Genomic DNA, 22,664 nt, shown 5'->3' with positions numbered 1-22,664 from the left:
AGTAGATCTCCAGACGAAAAATAGTGGGCGCCCCTGGGTTAAATGATCCATGATACATGACATGATATTAACCCAATAATGTTAGCAGTGCAGATTTGTATATCTATTGCTGCAGTGCATTCTATCTGCATTGTACATATACAGCACAAATGTCCCGTACATTGCAGCAATAGATTTACAATGATCCCCTCCTAACATGAATGGGTTAAATGATCCATAGTACAACTACATGTTATGTACATATTATGTATTAAGGATCGTGATTTACCCTATTCCTGTTAGCAGGGGATAATTGTAACTCTATTACTGCAGTGTACTGGACGTGTGTTCTGTATATGTACTATGGATCATGATTTAACCTATTCATGTTAGCAGGGCAGAATGGTGAGCGCCTCCCACAAGCTGAGCACCGAGACGCGATGCAGAGATCCTGCCCAGCGCCGACTACATGAGGCACCACGTGAGGCAACAGGGATCAGAGTGAAACTGTGAGTGAGGGAAGTTGGGACGGGGCTGGCTGTAAGTCTATTGCTATAGTGTACTGTATATGTAGTACATATATACAGCACACACCTCCACTACACTCCAACAATAGATTTACAATTCTCCCCTGCTAACATGAATAGGTTAAATCATGATCCATAGTACATAACATGTAGTTGTACTATGGATCATTTAAAGTCACCTTTCCCTTTAAGAAAAAGTATCGGTAATTGGTATCGGCAAGTACATGAGGGGGAAGTACTTGGGCCTGAAAAAGTGGCATCGGGACATCACTAATGCCTTTCGCTGATATCTCCTGAGATTACAGATGAGAATTCCCAGCAATGCTCTGCTGATGACAAATCAATCCCTGTGTGCATTGCGTTGGCAAACTGAAGTCATTTGTACTTTCAAAGCAGGAAGTGAATGTTCTGCAATTGTAAGTATTTTGAACTCACAGCATTTTACACCTGACATGTCTATGTTATTATTAATCATCAAACAGAGGGATGCATTGGTAGAATTTGATTTTTGAGTGTAAAGGTCCACTTTAAAGGTTCACAATAATGCAAATAAAAGAAACCCAGGCCATGAAGAGTTCTGCAATGACTTGTCTCCTGCCAGCCACTGTATCCTAAATGCCAAAAGGAAACAGGTCACGTGTAGGCTGACTGTCAGCATCTTTATGTGACGTTTGCAGACCTAGAGTTAGGTGCTTTGCAGAGAAAATCTGAGTGTCACAGTTAGGATAGTCAGCCAGAGTGATGGATCAGCCCTGTGCAATGTCATACCATGCCTCCTGCCACCTACCCCTCTAAATGCAACAAGAATAGGAGAAAAATATGAATCATAGGTCACTGCTTAGCTCTTGCTGTGCAGGTGCGAGTTCTCCCAAGTCCTAAGAAGCTGCGAAGCAGCGCTGGGTGGCAGTTCCTCTCTTCTTCCTATTGGAACAATGGCTGCATTCAAACATGACAGCAGGGAACGGTGCTGGGGTTACAGTGCAGATGCAATATAACTGAAGCAGCTCAGGTTGATCACAAAGTTAATTTCCATCCCTTGCTGGCTCTGGACACTCAGAACTCTAGCTGGCTGGGGGGTAAATTATTTTAAAAAGATCTTGCTGTGCCATATCGGTATTTCTTTTTTTTTTATGGACAGTTTTTCCCAACCACAGACTTTCAACCCTGACTGGAAATGATCATAAGTCTATGGCAGGACTAAGGAAATGAGTGGAATCCATGTGCGAGTCTCAATACAAATGGCAGCAGGCAGCACTCCGCAATGAAGATTTCCAAAATCTAAGCAATGTATGTAAATAATCAGGGGAGAATGTTTATTAAAGCCATGTGGAAAAAAACCCAGAGTGATTAGTGGAAACCAGACGTCCGCTTTCCGAGAGGCTGACCCGGAAGTGAATTGTGTGTCTGAGCGCGCGTGGCGTGCAAGAGCGGAGGCCGGAGGGATTCTATCATCAGGAGGACTGACAGGGTAATCTGTCATCGGAACCGTGAGCGCCGAACAGTGTGCTGCCTACCGGGGGCCCGTGTTCGACACGTTGCGGAGCGAATTGACAGATTACTAGATGGGGTTGGGCACGACCCAGTTGTCATGGTGCACATCAGCACCAATGACAAAATGAGGAAATTGGAGTGTCCTAAAAAGGGAGTTCAGAGAATTAGGTGCTAGGATGAAGGAAAGAACCTCCACAGTAGTTTTCTCAGAGATACTGCCGGTGCCACGAGCCATTACGGACAGACAGCGCGAGATGAGGGAGCTTAACAAGTGGCTCCGGAGCAGGTGTCAGAAGGAGGGATTTGGTTTCCTGGAGAACTGGGCTGACTTCGCAGTTGGCTACCGGCTCTACAGCCTAGACGGGCTGCACCTTAATGGGGGAGGTGCAGCATTTCTGGGGGGGAAAATGGTAGAAAGACTGGAGGAGGGTTTGAACTAGAGAATGGGGGGGTGGGCATAAAAATAAAATTACTTAAATCAAATGAAGATAAATTAATCGTAGATAAAAAAAAAAAAAATACAGACAGAAGTAACAGAGGAGTAGATAGTGGGCTCACTCCAGTCAACACAGTTAAAATAATCACCGAGGTTAAAATAGTAGAAACAGTCAATGTAGCAAATACGTTGTCAGAAGTGAATAAAATTAGAAACGGACAACCAATGTCAAGGCCAAACAATAAAACTAGTGGGGAACAAGAAGGATGTAAACTTTTGTCCCATAAGGCAGGAATTAAATGTATGTACACCAACGCTAGAAGTCTAGCAAATAAATTAGAAGAGCTTGAAATTATGATACTCGAAGAGGACTTCGATATAGTGGGTATATCGGAAACCTGGCTAGACGGCACACATGATTGGGCTACTAATATAGAGGGGTATAACCTGTCCAGGAGGGACAGATGTGGGAGAAGGGGAGGGGGGGGGGGTTGCATTTACATTAAAAATAATCTAAATATGCATATAAGAGATGATATCACGTCAAACAGTGGAGAAGATGTGGAGACCTTATGGCTGGAGCTCGATATGGCGGACACTAGCTGTAAACTTATTGTGGGTATTTGCTATAAACCTCTGAATATAGGGGAGGAGGGGGAAGCAAATCTACACTCCCAAATAGAAATAGCTGGGAGGGAGGGCAATGTAGTCGTGATGGGCGACTTCAATTACCCAGACATCAATTGGGCTAATGGTACCTCAGGATCGACAAAGGCTGAACTTGTTGCGAGACAATTTCTTGGAACAGATGGTGGAGGTTCCAACTAGGAAAAATGCCATCCTACATTTAATAATTACTAATAATGGGGAGTTAATTGAGGATATTGCAATTGGGGAGACACTGGGTAATAGTGATCACAATGTGATTACTTTCAATATTGAATACAGGAAAGATAAGAGTGAGGGACGGACAAGAACCCTAAATTTCAGAAGGGCCAACTTCGATAAGCTGCAGAAACTAGTGGGGGAAATAAAATGGGAAAACTCATTTCACAACCTAAAATCAGACCAAATGTGGGACTGTTTCAGGAACACATTACATATTGCTATTTCAAAGTGTATACCAATGGGTAACAAAAACAAAAGATTAAAGATTAAACCTATATGGCTAAATAAAACTGTAAAACTACATGTTAAGGAAAAGGGAATGGCATTTATAAAATATAAGATGAAAGGGACAGCATTGGCGTTCCTTAACTACAAGGAATGTAACAAAAAATGCAAACTAGTAATCCGGGAAGCTAAAATAGAATGCGAAAAGCATATCGCTACAGTTAGTAAACCAAAAATTCTACCAATATATTAACAGTAAAAAGGTAAGAAAGGAGCAGATAGGCCCAATAAAGGACGAAAACGGGAAGTTACTCATAAAAGACAAGGAGAAGGCCGAGGCGCTGAACTCTTTTTTTTCTCCTCGTTGAACTTAAACATGTTCACGCTAGAAGTAAGGAGATTAAGGGGGGATATGATTTTCATGTACAAGATGTTCAATGGTGACAGCAACATTGGCAACAAACTCTTTAAGATTAACTCCATTACAAAGACTAGAGGCCACCACCTAAAGTTGGTGGAGAAAAAATTCCAGCACAAGGGGCGAAGGGGGTTCTTTACAGTAAGAGCGGTTAGGGTCTGGAACTCACTGCCACCGGCAGTGATTTCAGCTAAGAGTGTAGAATTGTTCAAGAAACTTTTGGACGATTTCTTGAGGGACCATAATATTCAGGGATACAAGTATTCCTAAGAATGAGATGATGTGTGGACCTATATGGGTTGGACTTGATGGACGTATGTCTTTATTCAACCCCAAATACTATGTAACAGTTCCGCTGCTATATATTGTCTTCTGTGTAATAATTCTAGTTAGATAACCATGGAGTTCTAAAAGCCATTCTTCCCTGGAGTTACACAGAGCAGACAGAGGCTCTGGAGTAAAACTGACTTCCTGCTCAAATTCATAGAGGACGGTATAAATGTACAAGCTCAAGAAAAAAAATTAGTGACAAAGGTAAGAAATTAAACCTGATGCTTTCCAGAACATATTAAGCCGTGAGTGATGAAGCTAGGTAGGACACATGCTGCTTCCCATTCTAAATATAGAGAACAGTTTATATGGCTACAGCTGGCATTCATGATGTATTTTCTGGCATAGACTGACAAAAACCAACAATTACGTAATTTTATTCTCAGCTCACTGGTGAACACACAATTATTGATTTAAAAAAAGAGATAAAACGGCACTCTCAGAGTCACATGGATGAAATCCACATTCTAAAGCCTTCCTAGAACCCGTGGTTAGATTTATCTGCATTTCCAAACACCAAAAAAAGTGTATTCCTTATGAGGTAGATCAACCCAAAATGGACTTTAGCAGATAAAAGTTAAATGCCTTTAAATTTTTATTTAAAAATTTTTTTTTCAAGAGTACATGTTTCAATTAACTTTTGCTGAAGGAGCCAGTCCAAAAACTCCCAGGCAGGGACTGCATCTGATGTACAGTAGCCCTGCTGGTGAAATACTCATATCTATGCTGTTTCGTCACCTATAAAACACGCCTGCTGTTTAGAGTCATCAACTGATCAAGTAGTAAAACAGGATCTCTCTCTCTTGCCACAGATTTTATGTTAACGAAAAATGAAAAATAATATACATTTCAGAGTTATACAAGAAGGTATTTTTCATGGAAGAAATGAGCTAACATTCCTACATATGTCCCAACTTTTGTGCATCACTCACAAGCCCTCTGTCTCTATAAAAGCAGTGTTGGAACAGACTGTTACTACACCCTCTTCAACAATATTTGGACAGTATTGTACTGCAGAAAGTAGTATATTGCTCTCAAAATGGCGACCCAAACTATAAAATAAATATACACACACTATACAGTATATATTGTTTAAACTGGTATGATACACAGCTCATTTTCTTATGATTTAACAAAAGATTTTACAAATCTGTTTTTGAAAAACAGCTTGGAGACCCAGTTTAACGTACCTGGTGCTGAACCTTTAATACCACATGTTCACCAGCATTCCTGAAGAGTTCCACTGCATTTTTGTGCAAAAGATTTTCTAGCTTAATACCGTTCACCTGAATTGGCAAGAAAAAAAAAATCTGTAAGTTGCAAGTAAAAGGAGTGCCAAATGCCACTGTTCTACCTACGTTATATACTCCAGACACCAGCTCTACTATATAGAATGTGAAGAGGCGCCTCGTGTGATATTGTATAATTATTGTATAAAAACATCCATACACTCACATAATACTTAAAATCAAGTGCATAGTGCTTTGTCCAATGAGGAATGTCTGTGCAAGAAGGGCCGGTCCAATACGCGGAAGATCTCAGCTGGCAGCGTGTGCTCAGCCATCCTGGTTTCTCATCACAGAGGGGAGACATGCAATGACTGGATCTAACAAGTATCACAACAAAGTTAATATATGAATCTGATTAAAACAATAAGAATGGTATATAAGTACTGGGTTAATAGTGATCTATGTTTGGATCTGAAGGGGGGGGGGTTGTCAAAAACACGTTTAGCCAAAACAGCCTGCAAGTCTGAGCAGCTGCTGTATGGATGTTTTTATACAATAAAAGTTCCTTTAGTGTACAATATCACACGAGGGAAATCCGCCTGTTTTTCGCTTTGTTTTTCCATTACCAAAAATTTGTGATTTGAAGCTGTATTGTGGGTATAACTGAAGATTTATTCCTAAGAAATTACTTCAACGGTTTTATAGACAACAGTGTTTCTGTGCTCATGCTGGCACAGTGAAAGGTCCCCTCAAACCGTTCTGTCTGGTTTACACGATTATCTAGAAAGTCCAAGAAAATATCACAAAATTTGAAGACTTTGCACTGGTCCTTCTGCAGGTAACACACCAATAATAAAAGCATCTTTAAAAAAAATAAAAAAATGAATGCCAGGACAGATGCCTGTAGTGCAAACGTTTGAACAGATTTTTCCGTCAGCATTATGTTCTACATAAAATCTGATAAACACTATCTCAGGGGTGTGGAAATTTAAAAAAAAAACTACTTGTCCAAGGGCTAAAGTGGGGGCCGGATATACTTGTCCCTAATGACAATCTACTTGTCCCAATACAAAAAAAATTGTTTTATTAAAAACTAGGCATGCACCAATACCGGTTTTTGGGTATCGAGTACCAATATTTTGCTTTCTGTACTCGCAGAAGCACCGATATACCGAGTATCTGTGCTTCCGTTGGCATGGAGCAGGCTTCCCAGGCAATCAGGAAGCCGGGCAGCGGGTAATGACCCGGCTTCCTGATTTTGAGGGAAGATGACTCCATGCTGTTTGGGTGGCTTGATTGTGATTGGCCAGGAAAGTGGCTTCCCAGCCAATCAGCAAGGAGCTGGCTTCCTGGCCAATCAGGAAACCGGGAGGCGGGTCATTAGTCGGTGGCTCCATGTTCCCCTACTGTACTGCCGGTCAGTGGAAATCTTCCTCTGACCGGAAGTTCCGATCTTGGGGAAGGAATCTGAGCATTTGGGCGAGTACCTGTACTCGCCCAAATACTCTCTATTGGTACATTCCTAATCAAAACTGTATTTGACTGTGCTAAATATCGCTTCTCATTAGTCAGCCCGGCCTCCTGACCACGCTAACCAATGAGTGCTTGCAATTTGCGAGCGAAATTCAAAATGAATAGGGCAGGACTGCGCTGGACAGCAGTACGGGTACAGATAGTACACCTGCACTGGCCGAGGGTAAGGACTGTTTCCCTAAAGGCAAGTATAGCCGGGGGAGGGGGGGGAGTTTGGGAGAGACCGGGCCAGATTTGATTGGGTAATTCCATTTTACCATATTACCTGGGAAAGTAAACCTACCCTTTAATGCACATTGTGTGTGTAGGAGGGTTCTGCTGCCTGGCTACCACAATATGGCACACAGTGGAATGGCAGCAGCACTCAACGCGCATACACACAATGTCCTACGTGTGCATTTATTTGCATGCAGACGGCGGGGTTGGTTTTATTTTATTTGATCACTTTTATTTTTTTTATACAGTATATTTTATTATTTTGTACTTTTTTATAACTTTAATTTATTTTTTTTTAATTTACTTTTTTTCCTCACTTAATTTTATTCTTATCACATAGGGGCTTAAAAGCTAGTTTGGAGGTGACAGGTTCCCTTTATGGAACCTGCCCTCCAACACAGAACAGTTCCTGATCAGATCACTTGTATGAAAACGAGCAGCAGCTCCACACTGTATATTTAGCTCTGCTTGTCCAGAGCAGGGCTAAATGTACAAAGAACTACTCGCAAGGAACCCGAAACTGCATGTCCCGGGCGATAGGAATTCCACACCCCTGTATCTGCATCTAATGTGATTGCCTAACATAATACAAATGCACATCTAGAAAAACAACCAACATTACTTTCTGGTTTGAAGCGGCTTCTTGCCTCTAAGTGCCTATTCACACTGGGCGCTTAATCGCACGATTTCCGCCGCGATATCGCGCATATTTGCCGCGCGATATCATGATAAGTCGCCCTCCAATGATTTTCAATAGAGCTGTTCTATTTAACAGCTCCATGTCGCGCGTTGCTTATGCAGGACCCTTTTTCCCGTGGATGTCGCCCGATTTTTCTATTTTGCATGCAGCCCGACGAAGATGGTCGCGCGATCGTCGCTGAAACAGTTGCGCTATCCCGGCCGCGCGGATCAGCTCAAGTTAAGTGTCGCTTAGTGTGAATGCGGCCTTAGAGTCATACACATGTCAAACTATTGTAACGCTGAACTCCAGCTATAGACTTTTATAAATAAGTACTTACATTGGTCCAGCTTGGCACAACGTAAGTATGTACAGTATATATAAACCCCTGGCAGGGCCATGGGGATCCTGTAAAACAATATATTAGAAGCAGATACTACAGTGCTTAACGGAGATTTTCTGGGTTCAGGAACAGGCGCTGTGCTGAGCGACTGCCCCTCTGCTGTGAAAACATTGTGGGCCACTCGCTGCCATTACATCTATAACTGTCACCGTGCATTTTTCTAACCCGCCCATTAGTGCAGAACCAAGAGCAGAGTAAAGAGAGTTGTTCCCAGGTCTTCCCAACATCACAAATCTAATGAATGCTTCTCTTCATGCTGTTCCTGTTCATGCACTGTTTCGTAAACTGCTGGGCCCCAAGGACAGCAAAATAAGTACCAAAAGGCTGCAGATTGGGGTACAAGGGGTTTAGAATTTTTAAATCTACAGCTAACAAGTATAACTAGAATCAAGAGCTGAAAAAACCAGCAACTGTATAGATAATGGCATCCTGCATCCTGAATTGGGGTATATGTGCCCTCTCTTCCCATCTGTGTTGCGCATGTATAAGTATATGTATTTATGTATATAGATCTATATCTATATACATATATAGATATAGATCTATATATATCTATATACATATATATTTGAGAGTGCCAATGGGTATTTCAGACACCCACAGGACTTGCAAAATAGACAAAGGCTCTGCTTGGCTGTTGACAGAGAGCTGGTTTCTCACAATGGAGGGTGCCTGCTAAACAAACACTAAACTGGTTTTTGACAATGGCATGACTGCCTTGTATCGTTTCCCCATTATTCGTATCACAATGGGATGGCGTTATGGGGAAACCTTGTGTAAACAATCGCACCTAGACTGGTCAAGGCTTATTATTACTGATGGCAATTCATGGTACAACGCTGCCACCTAGGAGGTGGAAAAGTGAAATACATCATATTTTACTCTCATACAATTCTTAAGGGGCCCAACCTACAGATCGGATGCAATTTTCTCTGAATAAAAGCCAGCAGCCAAAAGGTGAGGAAGGACTTCTGAATGGAACTTTGAGCAAGAGAGGACATCACTCTGACCAAGAGAGGACTCATCATGGAATTCTAAAACAAAGGACTTAGACAGCAGAGACTGCAACGAGAAGCCATTTTCCTGCGAACACTTAATTGCCAAGAAGTCCTCTTCTTTACGGAATTTACAGAGTATGCAGCCTCTAAGCTAAGTACTATTTTAGTGTTTCCTCTCTTAGAAACCATTACATGTACTCGATAGTGTAGTGGGTGCAAGTGATTGTTTGTAGCAGCCTGTATGTATGTTTTGTTTATGTTTGTTTGCCAGTAACTAAGTTTGTATATGCAGCATTTTCGCAAAATATTTAAAATGCTACTGGGTCAGTTTTTTGAGCTTTACTGCAAGAACAGACAACAAAACAGAAATTAAAGTTTTGCCAAGTTTATATGTGGGCTCTTCCTTGGGATTTGTAGTCCAGAGCAAAACACCCCCTCAGTGACTATTGTCACTGGGACAGAAAAGGAAGGGCCAATCTCCTCAACAGGGCAGCAATAAAAACTTAACCAAGATTATAACCCTTGCAGCATGCATTCGGAATTAGGGAGATCACTCTTCTCAGAGACCATCATCACTGGGACAAGGTGGAGTAACCCCACTGGTGACAGGTGTTAACCCTAACCCATTCTACTAAAGAATTTAAGGTTTGGCTGGAGCTCTACCTTAAGACATATACAAGCTGTGAATAAACAAACATGTATTTATATTAATTTATTTTCCATGCGATTTTCCCCTTTTTCTAAAAGGGAAAATTACTTTTCTGTATTATATTGTCATTTCCTGCATTGCCCTATGTTTGATTTCATTGCAGGCTGCATTTCTATACCTCATATTAACCACCCCTGGTAAAGGGCCGGACGGGAGCCTTGTAGGAGCGGAAGGGCGTCTTAAGATGTCCTTCCCCTTCTCCCACTTGTGCGCGGCGCTCAGTGCGCACACGAGTGGGTAAACTGTCAGAAATGTAAACAGCCAGGGCAGTAAAAGCGTTGCCTATGGCCAATTTTCGGTGTGGTAATTTTTTGCGATTTTGTGGGTGCACACAATTTTAAGGCTTGACATGTTTGGTGTCTATCTGCCCGACATGCATGACCCTGTCTTTTATGTTTTATAAAAAAATTGGGGTGATAAATGTTTAATTACATTTAATTTTGTTATATAGTAAAAAATAAAAACCCCAGTGGTGATTAAATAGATTGAAAGCTCTATTTGTACCCCCAAAAAAGGTATAACATTAATTTCAGTACAGAGCTGCATGAGGCAAAAAATGTCAAAGTACTGCAGTGCTGAATACTGAAAAATGGCCTGGCCAGGAAGGGGGTTTAACACCCTGGTCTTTAAGTGGTTAAAATGTCTACAGAAATGGTGCCTAGAAAGGCCATGTGTCGGTGAAGCAAAGATATTGTCAAAAAATTGAATTTAAAGTGGATGCATATTGCTCTCAAAGAGACACACAGTATACAGCTGGCATAAATAACTTTATGGAAACAGAAAATTCTTGCATCAGATGAGACAGGAAGCATTCACACACCAAAAATAACCTAAATGAATGGAGAAGTAGTTTTCACATATGCATCCCAAGGCTTAACTTTCAGTTTTAAACAGAGTATACCTTTAAAGGATAATTGTATTCTCGGGCTACCACCGTACTGCAAAGGTTATTTGCTCGTTTTCGTCAAGAGTCCTCTCTGTTAAACCAGTCCCAGCTGTGTTTTTTCGTTGGTAGATCTCAATGAGCTCGTCATTTGAAAAGTAGATCTCCAGACGAAAAATAGTGGGCGCCCCTGGTTTAGAGTTAGGACCGCACCATAAGAGGTGCCTTGGCGCGGCTGTGCGGCTTTCACATTTTCTGCAGAAGACATGTATCCAAACCTGTTTTTAACCTTAGTGTGAGACAAGTTTTTTTACATGCTAGCTAGTGAGTTTGCCAGGAAAACATTTTGCTGTTTTTCAGATAGACTACATCACGTTGCCAAAGAGTGGGCTGTACGAGCATGTCTTAGTCTGTGTGGAAATGTTTTCCGGCTGGCCGGAGGCATGGCCTGTTCGATGCGCCAACGCCACTACCACAGCAAAGATGGTCCTGTCTGATATAGTGTGCTGCTGGGGCCTGCCTGAAACGATGGAGTCGGATCGCGGCTTTCACTTCACCGGTTAGATTTTTGCAGAGGTATGTAAAGCTCTTCACGTCAAGCAGGGATTACATACTCCGTATCATTCTCAGAGCAGTGGTAAGGTTGAACGTCTTAACGGGATCATTAAGAACAAGATCTCAAAAATCATGGCTGATAGTCGGAAACCATGGCCTGAATGTCTCGCAATAGCCCTTTATTCCATCAGGAATGCCCCCAGGCAGCCCCACAGGTTATCACCCTACGAGGTTTTTTTTGGGAGTCCTCCTAAGACGGGATTGTACTCTGCTCAACAGCTGTTGTCTTTACATTCCCAGCTGTCGAGGTATGTGCAGTCTCTGCAAAGGGAGCTCCAAAAAGTCCACCGGACCCAGAATCAATAACCAGTGTTCATTCTATTCAACCAGGTGATTGGGTCGTGCTAAAGAAACATCAGAGGACGGGACTAGAGCCGAGATATCTTGGGCCATTCCAGATGCAGCTGACGACGCCAACCTCTCTGAAGCTCAAAGGACAAGACAATTGTGTCCACGCAAAGTCACTGCAAGAAGTTGCTCAACTACGTCAAAGAATGAGGAGTATAATTTTTGTCTATTTCCTTAGTTTAGTGTATTTTAGCGAGGGAAACGATGAAAAACATCCCAAGCTTTTGTTTAAAATGCACCTGCAGCTAGCTAAGGCAGCAAACAGGACCAATTGCTGGGTGTGCTCTAAATCCCCACCTAGCCGCTTTACCCCAGAAATGACAGCCGTTCATGCTATATACAACGTTCGTATTGGCATGAAGAAGTACGAGAAATTAGCCAAGACCACTCGGAGACATTTGTTGATAGAACCTAACGATACTTTCCTAGTGGGTAACATTAGCTCTGGCTCTTGCCACTCGCTTGCTAATTCCGTATAGGTGTCTGGGCAGCTAGGCGGTCCACAAATGTGTTTCAACATCAGCTTTGGTAAAGGGGATAGATTTGTGGGATCCGCCAGTTGTGAGAAAGGTATAACAGTCAACCTTAATAATGAAACCCCAGATCTCTTTAATAACACCCATAGACCAAATTATATCTGCTGGAAAGAAGGATGCGATGTTCAGACTGAAGGGGCAACCCCCCATCCTATCATGTTATTATTTAGTGCCCGAGACCGTCAGAGAAATTCCTCATGTGCAGTTCCGACAGGCCCATATTTCCTATTTACTGTTGGTAAAGTAATTCCCCCTAATGCAAGAGGTTCATGTGCCTTAGTGAAGCTTGTTCCGGCGTCTTATGTTGTAGCCGATCGAGAGGATCTGATGGTGTGCAGGAAGACAAGGATGTCCGAGAGAGCTTGTAGGGAACTGTTCTCTAGCCATGATCAGGCTTGGGCATGGTTCCCCACATGGACTCCATGGGGAATCAAGCGTATGAAGTGGTTGAACAATTTCTCCTCTATTGTAGACGAGATGTTCAATGAAACCATGGAAGCTGTCAGAGAGATCACCCAGGAACAACGTCAAGTGAAGACTCTGGTGTTGCAGGAAAAGATGGCTCTTCATTATCTTTTAGCGTCCATGGGGGGTTTCTGTGAATTTATAGGAGAGGACTGTTGTACCTGGATAGCGGACACTAGTGTCAAGGTTCGGGCCCATATTAACAAGGTTAGCTCCTTACAGGGCAGAGCTGGAGCTAATGAGGGATGGAATCCTTTTAAAGGTTTGGGAAGTTTCGGGGATTTCTTGTTCTCCATCGGATCGTGGCTGAAGGAAGTAGGGATATACATACTTATGTTGTTCTTGTTTCTATTCCTTTTATATGCTGTGGTGAGATGTTCCTGTTGCCTGGTCGATCGAGTCACCCAAGCCCGGGCAGATGAAAACATCTTCATCGCCGAGACAAGACATCGGATGGAAGGGATCTCGAACCGACCAACTGAGGACACAACCCGCCACATCATGACCTCCTTCTGAGTCACCTCCCGAAGAGCAGGACACCCGAGTAAAGATTCACTTTCAAGACTTATTTTCTTTGCCAAAAGTCTACATGTCGAGATTGATCTCTATCGTTTCCAACATCGTGCAATATGTGAGAAAAGTCATCCTGTTTGTCCTAAAGAAGATCAAGATTCACGGGGGAGCATATGACAAAGAGGAGGGACTGTTGTGGAAATGTCATTATATGGACTTATGTGGACATTTTTATATTAGGATGTGTGTGTGTTCTCTAGGTTGTCATATGTCTTCCTGTGTTGGATTCAACCGAGGGATGCTTTGGCAGAGCGTACTTGGGTTGAATCGGGACCAGCGGTAAAACCGCCAGTATGAAAACCTTCTTATGGGCTTGGAAACGTGTTTGCAGTGTATGTACGAGTTTGCTGGTTTTGTGAGTATCAAGCGCAATGCGCTGGGCTTATTGCCGGCAGACGTCTATGCACATTAGCAAAGCGGAGTCTGCATAATGAGAGATACGTATTATATTTCTATTGCGGCTACGCTATCCTTTTGGATACATATCAGCTTTCATGAGAAGACATTGATTTATGCCTTGCAGTTGTACTGGTACCTTGCATTGACAATAGCATTAGCAATGTCTCCGCAGATAGTCTCAAATCTGTAAAAACAAATAGAATAATCTTAATAGATACTGGTCATTTTGAGCAGTATTGAATGTGGTCCATGCTGGCTAAGATGGCGATGTGCATACGCGTGGGTGATCGGGGCAAAAAGCACGACTCGTGGTTCCTTTGTTTAACAAGGGTGCGCGCAATTACGTGCACCAGCATTAGCGAGTCATGCACACTTCTCTGCGCATTCAGGTTGGTGTACTCCCCTTTTCTTTTGCTATGTAACTGTACATTTTGGGGCTCATTGGCTGATGTTGTAAAGCCATCTCCCTCTGGGCGTTAAACCTTTTTGCTGCTTAATAAACAGAGGAACTCGTGGTCGAGGCAGAACTGGCATACTGAGCCTCTAGCTTGAATCAGCGTCTTGCCTGAATCTGTCTGGCACTACCGAAGTACTTCACTTCCTTATACTAAAGAGCTGAATACAACGTGCTTTTAAGTGCGACGGAATTGCGCTTGGCGCACATTGATATCCCAAAAGTGTACTTCTTAGCGCAGCAAAGATTTGTGCGCACAGCCTAAGCGAATTCCCATAACACACAAAAGATAAGCGACGCGACGCGCAGGACTCAGCGCTGCGACGCGCAGGACTCAGCGCTGCGACGCGCAGGACTCAGCGCTGCGACGCGCAGGACTCAGCGCAGGACTCAGCGCTGCGACGCACAGCGCAGGACTCAGCGCTGCGACGCACAGCGCAGGACTCAGCGCTGCGACGCACAGCGCAGGACTCAGCGCTGCGACGCACAGCGCAGGACTCAGCGCTGCGACGCACAGCGCAGGACTCAGCGCTGCGACGCACAGCGCAGGACTCAGCGTGTAATGTAGAGGTCAGTATGTAACGCAGTGCAGAGGTCACACAGAAAGTACAGGGACTTACAGTTCCTCTGACCTCTTCTTCTCCTGGTGATGGTGGGGGGAGCAGCGAGGTTGCCTGCATGTCCAGCCAGATCGTGGTGCTCTCTCTCCTGCGCAGCAGAACTAAACATCCGGTCAATTCCAGTTCGGCAGTCTTCCTCTCCCACCATGGCAGCTGAGGTGGGCAGAGGAAACTGCCGTGGCCACAGATGTGCCTGATCGCTGAAGCCGAGCTGCTTCTTCTCTGATCCCTGCCGCAGAGTAGCCGAGAGGAGAGATTGAATGGCTTCTGGCGGCGGCCATTTGTAGAGGCATCAGAGAGGCTCATGGGGCAATTGCCACCCAGCCCAGTCCGCACCTGATCGTAGGCATAGTCTCCTAGAAATATTATCCATGCATTAAATAACCGATGATTACTAAAAATCTTTCTCATCGTGATAAATGTCATGTAATGAAACGTAAATAGCAAATATCATATAATAGATGCTATAAGAACATCAAATATGATAGATATTTTCTGGAAACTACACTACTAAGGCTAGTTAGGCGAAAAGAGAAACCTTCAAAAAGTAGCTGAATGGTCCTAGATTTTTTTTTAAATACTATACCATCAAGAAAAAGACATTCTATCACAGGTGTCCCAGGCTATTGCCCAGAACCTTCTCAATATTTCAGAGAATGCCGAAAGCACAAATGTATTATCAAATAATAAATATAAACCAAAATCCATCAAAACTCATAACTGTTCAGATCACTTCCAATAGTATGTAACATCCCACTCAAAGTTTAAACCTTTGGGAATGCGAGTGTCTAGCTTGAAAATCCAAAAAAATTCCATTTTGACAAAACGGAAGCTTGATCCCCGCCTCCCAAAGGTGTATCAACTCTTTCTAATATGTACCTTCATACTCATAATATTACTATTATGATGGTGACAAAAATGTTTAGCCGCGTTAGTATTCTTAGAGGTTCTAATATTGAATAAATGATCTCTCATGCGGTCACACAGTCGTCTTGTGGTCCTACCTATATACTGTTTGTGGCAGATGGTACAAGAATCGGGTCTGACAATTAACTAACTGGTTCATTTTAAATGTAGTAGCATTAGAATAAGAAGTCACAAGATGATTATCACGCGAAATACTGCAGCTCGAAAATTTGCGCCCAGCTACGCCAACTTTTACATGGGTTGGTGGGAGGAGCGCAACATCTTTGCAGATATTACTATTACGAAATGGGTTCTTAAGAGTATGAAGGTACAGATTATAGAAAGTTGATACACCTTTAAAAGGAGGGGATCAAGCTTCCCTTTTGTCAAAAAGGGAAGTTTTTTGGATTTTCAAGCTAGACACTCGCATTCCCAGAGGTTTAACCACTTGCTGACCGCGGTGTTTACACTCCCTTCCTGTGCAGGCCATTTTTCAGTATTCAGCGCTGCGGTACTTTGACGTTTATTCCGTCATGTAACGCTGAACTGAAATTAATTTTATGCAATTTTTGGGGGACAGATAGAGCTGTCTTTTGGTGGTATTTAATTACTACTGGGTTTTGTTTTTTTTTACTATATAACGAAATAAGTACCGAATATTAAAAAAAACAAAAAAAAAACAACTGGGTTTTCCTTTTATGTTAGGAAACATTTATTATTACCCAATTTTTTGATAAAACATAAAAGACGGGGTCACATCGGGTAAATAGACACCAAAAATGTAAAGCCTTAAAATTGCACGCACCCGCGAAATCGCAAAAAACTACCATAGGCGAAATTGGCCAAATGCGACGCTTTGAAAGATTTTACCGCTCATCAGTTTCCTCTCTCCCTATGAAGATGGCTCTAGAAGTATTGCTCTCACTGCGACGTTCACAGTGATATGCAATAAGTGCTGCGCAATTGGGCCAATCATCGTTTTTGCGTGTAGGCGCACCGAACGCATTTTTGTGCATCCATGTATTTTTTTTTTTTTTACAATTAACTTTATTCTTATCACATAGGGGTCCCTCTATGTGATATAAAATTATAGTGACAGGTCCCCTTTATGGAGACATCAGGTGTCACTAAGACCCCTAATGTCACCTAGGGACCCCGAGAGAAGTTGATGAGGCACAGATCTGCTTCATCAGCTTCACTCCGGTTTCTGTACTGGAGAGTGACAGAGGAATGCAGAAATGATGTAGTAAACATCACTTCCTGCATTCAGAGACGGGGGAGGAGAGAGATTGTGTGCTGATCTCCCTCCGTTCTTAGTGCACAGAGCCACATCGCCCATCCTGGATCGAACGCCTGGGATAGCGACCATGAGAAGAGGTAAGGAGGGGGTCGTCACAGAGACTTGCATAATACAAGCGATCAGGCGTCTTTACAGACGCCGGACTGATTGTATGTAAACAGCCATCGCTGGCTGTTTAAAATTCTGGCTGTTTCACGCGCGGGCGTGAAGGACGTCAAAAGACACCCACCTGCATTCAGAAAACTCCCTGTTTGCTTTAAGGACACGGCATCATTTGGATACATATCTGCCTTTATGAAGGAACATACGCTCATGTCTTTTTGGTGTGTCTGATCGACACAATGGAAATAATATGGCGTTTTCCCTGCAGATAAACTCACATTCATGGGAATAGTAGTATACAGTAGTTCTATTAGGCATTGTTCACTCAATCTTGCTGAATGGAATTCGCTCCAGTGGTAACGGCGAGAGTGTACGCACGAGTCTGATCGGAGCAGCATTCCCAGTTAACACGCTGATTCCTTTGTCTAGTCTTCTGGGGCGAACTCCGCTGCACACGGTTTTCATTGTTAACTAGTGTGCACGGAGTTCACATGAACTGGCAGCGGGGGACTGTGCACGTTATGCTGCACATTCACGAACATATACTCCCCTTTTCTATTCAAATGTATACATGTGTCTCATTGGCTGACTGTGTTATGTGAATGTATTGATTAATTGATTGGCTGTTGTGGCCATCTTTGTCTGCTGTTATCCCTTTTTGTCCTATAAATAAACGGAGCTCCCTGCACTGGACAGGACTTTTCTACTGAGCATCCAACGAGAGAACAGCTTGTGTCTGTTTTACTTGGTGCCGCTGAGCGCGCTCCATCATATTATACAAAAGAGCTGAGAACTGTGCTTTTTAGCGCAGCAGATTTATATGTGCATGAGCATATATTAATAACCAAGACAGTACTTAAAAGTACGCACGGTCCTTTTGTCTCCTGCAGAAGGCCATGGTGGGACCGTAGACCATAACAGATATAGGTGTCATATGCATCTCTACCTGTTCTGCCCGAGATAGGTCTAATACTTGGGCGTATCTGTATATCGCCACATGAGCGTGTTAGTAATGGGACATGGTCTAATGAAAAGTGACGATAGGCATCTAAACTTGATAGGAGACTGACTCGAGGCAACCGGCATTTAGCAACCTTTCAACATCTGAATATGAGTCACCTACGTTAACCATATATATAGTTTCGAACGTTCACTTACACATTTTTCTAACTGTGGATGCAGTTTTTTTTTTTACATACACTTTTGATCCATTAATTTACATGTGTTATAATGTTAATTTTAGTTTTACTCTTAACTAATGAGTGGCATCCTTCTCCTGTTTGTAGATATGCTTGTAAAATATGTATGTATATATGTTCATGGCGATTAAGCTATGCGTTTTATAGAGCTGATATTTTGGTCTATTCGGGTGAGAGGAGCCACTTATCTGTTTTAGTTACTCAATTATGTATGTATTTATTTGTTTTTACACTTGTACATTTGTATGTATTCTCAAGGGAGTTTGATATTTTATTTTATATATTTATCTTTTGTGCACTGTTTCACACCCTGCACAGTTGACAGGAAGATTGCGGTTTGGTGAGATTGAGTTAAAACATCTGACTTTGTTTGATATTGTTGGTATGGAGATATAATATGTATGATGGGATTAGTAGTTTCTTTGTGCTCTACTGCCCCTTATACACAAGCCAGTTTAGAATTAACCAATCCATCAGTGAGCATTGCTTCCTGCATCTGTGTAGGGTGGAGTTTTTGAACACATTTAAGTGAGATACTGGTCTGTATTTGTTAACAGGAATCTGCGCTCTTGGAAAACACTAAAACCGCAAAGCTGCTATGAAAAAAAGGTGAGTCTTGAAAGTCTAATGAAAACAACACAGCGCTGAGCGTGAATATAAATAAATAAATCTCTTAACACATGTGCTGATATGTGATGTTATTAAAAATCTTAAAATTAATGAAAAGTGAACGATGAAGGATAAACCAACCGCATAAACCTTCGAAATCACTTAATCTTACTAATAAAACTAAGTTAATCAAAAAACCAAAACAAATCAATCCAGATTGGATGATTCAACCATACTGTAACAATTCATAAAATATGTGATACATATAAAGTGATAATCTGAAACAATCTCAGTTGGAGAATCGTATCAAGTGACAGTGAAAATAAGTTCAATAATAAACATAAAAATGGTGAAATATATTCCTCCGTGATCTCCTCTCTTGTGCCACGCACCCCCCCAAAAAATGGGTATTCACCAGATATAGTGAGTACGTACAGCGCCTGTGAATAAAATAATCCGCTAGTCCTCAATCTCACTTGCCCAGTTTAATCCGCTCTGCTGATATAGGCCGTAAGAAAAGCGCCGTCTCTCCCCAAAGAACAGCACACTCCACTGTCTATCCGTTAAATATATGGCAGCGTCTCCCAGTTCAGGTTCCACGGTCCCCCCGCTCTCTCGAACTTGGAAAACGTTTAGAGGGATAGATAGAAAAGGACTCTCATGGTGCAGTACAATGACTAATAGAATTTATTGAAAGTAGCAACTTACATAAAAGACTTTTAAAATTCGGCCGGGCATACAAATGGATGAAACTTCAACGAACACAAAGCAGTAAATACCATATGTCAAACAGATCCGCCCCTTGACGCGTTTCGTCAGATATACTTTGTTAGACAATGTATATTGGTTTGATCTGAATTCATTATGGCTTGTTCACACCAAATGCAAACCAGATCTGCATGAGTTTCTGCACACACAGTGCAGTGGGTTGTGCCATGTTTTTGATGCATTCTGGGCCGTTTTTGGTTTAAAAAATAGTTTAGAATGGGCTTTGGGCGTTTGCATGCGTTTTTGATGCGTTTGCATGCATTCCAGAGCAGTTCAAATAGGACTTGCTGCAGTTTTTTTTACATGCTCCTGAACTGAATGCTGCGGTGTAAACTAGAGCCCAAAATACCATTGGAATACATTGGACGCAGTTTTGATCTGGTCTGTAACTGCTCTGCTCCTGGAACGCGCTTGGTGTGAACCTGGCCTTACTGTGCAGGGGATCGGTGGCCGATGGGCTCTGTATTTGTTACCTGTATGAATAAGCCTACGGGTGAAACATGTGAGGGGTTGTAGCTGGTTGGGGGGTTTGCAGTGCTGGTATTTGCTGCTTTATACACATTAATTCACTGTTATACTGTATTAGATGTGAATTTAAATAAAGTCTGAAGTATTAGAATTCTCTGGATAGTGCAGTCTGTTCGTATACTACTACATTCCAAAGTGGAGATGCACCTATTAGACCAGCACCTGGGGAGTCCTGATGGCGGCTAAGGAATTGGAGTGGGGAGATTTCCTTTGGCTCCTGAGTTTAGTGTCACTTTCAGTTCACAAACAAAACCTCATGACAGATTGCCAAGAGGCAATGATCAAGTAAAAAGTTATAACAAAATAAAAAAGGACCCTGGCATACCTTTCAACGTAGCTTTGTTACTTGACCTTGAAACACACCTAGGTGTTGTCTACAACAGCACACACCTATTCACCCATGAGAATACAGGCAGATTCAGAAGCGTAGGAGTAGGTTGAATTAAGTAAACAGTTGGAATGGTTACAGACAGGGCATTTGTGCAGTAGTTAGTTCACACTACGAGAAAATCCAAACAGACAGTTTACACTACAAGGAAACCCAGACAAACAAGTCTAACAATACAATTGTGTCTTACCTCTAGTATCCGATCTCCCTCCTGCAGTCTGCCATCCACAGCGGCAGCTCCATTCTCCTTGATGCTACTAACGTATATGCCACTGTCATTATGAGACACGTATTGCTGGTCTGTGCCACCCACAATGTTGAACCCTAGGCCTGAATCAAGGAGAAAACACAACACATGAGACAAGTCACAATAGCTTAAAGTGCATGTCAAGGAAAGATTTTATTACTACATCTCTATCAAACATTCACATTTCTATATGGCTTACCTCTTTAACCACTTCAGCTCTGGTACCTTTATACTCCTAATGGACCAAAGCAATTTTACACTTCCACTATGGGCCTCTTTATCCAGCAATAACTTTGTCAAAGCAAAACAAATCCGATAAAAACATTTTTGCAACAATTTTTGACCAGGATTAGTTTTATTGTAAATAAAAAGTGCACAATTTATTGTATAATTTGTTCCATTGAAAATGACACTAAAGTGATGCTTTTGATACAAAACATGACTAATTTATTTGGAAATAACGTTTTGTTTATTTTAAACAAAATGTTTTTTTACGCAGAGAAAAAGAAAACCAAATAATGAGAGTTTTATTAGGGATACATTTTATTGTAGCTATTTGTAAAGCTTAATTTTTTTTATTTTTTTTGCTTGTAAGCCGAGGTCATGCAGGTTAAATGCCATACCTTTGATCTACCTATGAATGTACTAGTAAATACAATAAAACAAGATATTTTTTCAGTGAGGATTGCAGACTATCTCTAATTCCCTGTTCACAGCTATGTGGTTCGTCACTAAAATCTAAAAATCGACCCTCTACACAAGAAATGCCATTCATTTCAATGGCCCCTGTTCACGCCTGAGCGTTTTGTCACAGGCTGTAAAATGCTGAAAAAAGTATATGAGCTTCTTTTTTTCCACTTTACAGCACATTTTGGCCCATAGTCTTCGATTGAAAACATGCAAATAAATGCATTTATGCATTTTCACATTTTTTGTATGCGTTTTACACAGCTGCAGAGGTCCTCCCCCTCTGTGCCAAGCATAATGGGAGACAAAATAGAGGATTCTGCACCCTACAATTTTGGTACAGAGTCCTTCATCAGGCTAGTACTGTCCCAGCCCTGCCTGTACGATCAACGGGACCTCAATTACAAAAATTGTGGAAGGGGGAACCAGAAGTGGTCGGAACATGCTGGGAAGATATGGCAACAGAGGGAAACCTTTACTCCAGCCAACCAAGACTGCAAAGGTAAACATGTGCATGCAATATGTGTTGCATGTTTTCATGTTAACTGCTTCAAGTTTGCTGCATCAGCATCGCATTGCAGCATCGTGTTTTTGCTTGCAAAACAATCCCCAGCTTCACCTGCCAGCTAGCCTGCAACCAAACAAATTACCCTGTCAACAGTATGCGTTAAAATCAGAGGTTTTAGTTGCACAAACTTTTGGCCAAAAATATGTAGGAGCCACACCGCCGCGCCAAGGCACCTCTGCAAAGTGTGGTCCTAACTCTATGTAAACGAGTCTCCAAGTGTGAGCATATTAATGCAGTCGATAAATTACATGCAGGTGTACCTGGAGGTAGCCAACTCCTCCTAATAAGGTGCAGGGAAGCACTGGGGGCCCAGCAACCCAGAATGCACGCTGGGACCCCAGTGCGTCCCCATCTCCAAAAATAGTCGTATACATAGAGTTAGGACCACACTTTGCAGAGGTGCCTTGG

At 42.3% G+C, this 22,664-nt stretch overlaps 1 protein-coding gene across 1 annotated transcript in view; it reads right to left on the bottom strand.

Moving 5' to 3' along the window:
* Positions 1 to 5,475: 5,475 nt before the first annotated feature.
* LOC108802881 (discs large homolog 1-like protein) overlaps positions 5,476 to 22,664 on the bottom strand; it is a 49,742-nt gene continuing 32,553 nt past the window's right edge. The window contains exons 3-4 of the mRNA XM_018574735.1: positions 20,945 to 21,084; positions 5,476 to 5,580 (exon numbers count right to left, since the gene is read on the bottom strand). Coding sequence (XP_018430237.1) covers positions 5,476 to 5,580; positions 20,945 to 21,084 — 245 coding nt within the window. The remainder of the gene's footprint in view (positions 5,581 to 20,944; positions 21,085 to 22,664) is intronic.

The sequence above is a fragment of the Nanorana parkeri genome, unplaced genomic scaffold, assembly GCF_000935625.1.
Source record: "Nanorana parkeri isolate BGI_ZX_2015 unplaced genomic scaffold, ASM93562v1 scaffold3198, whole genome shotgun sequence".
In the NCBI taxonomy this organism is placed as follows: Eukaryota; Metazoa; Chordata; class Amphibia; order Anura; family Dicroglossidae; genus Nanorana; species Nanorana parkeri.
This window is presented reverse-complemented; position numbering and strand designations above follow the sequence as displayed.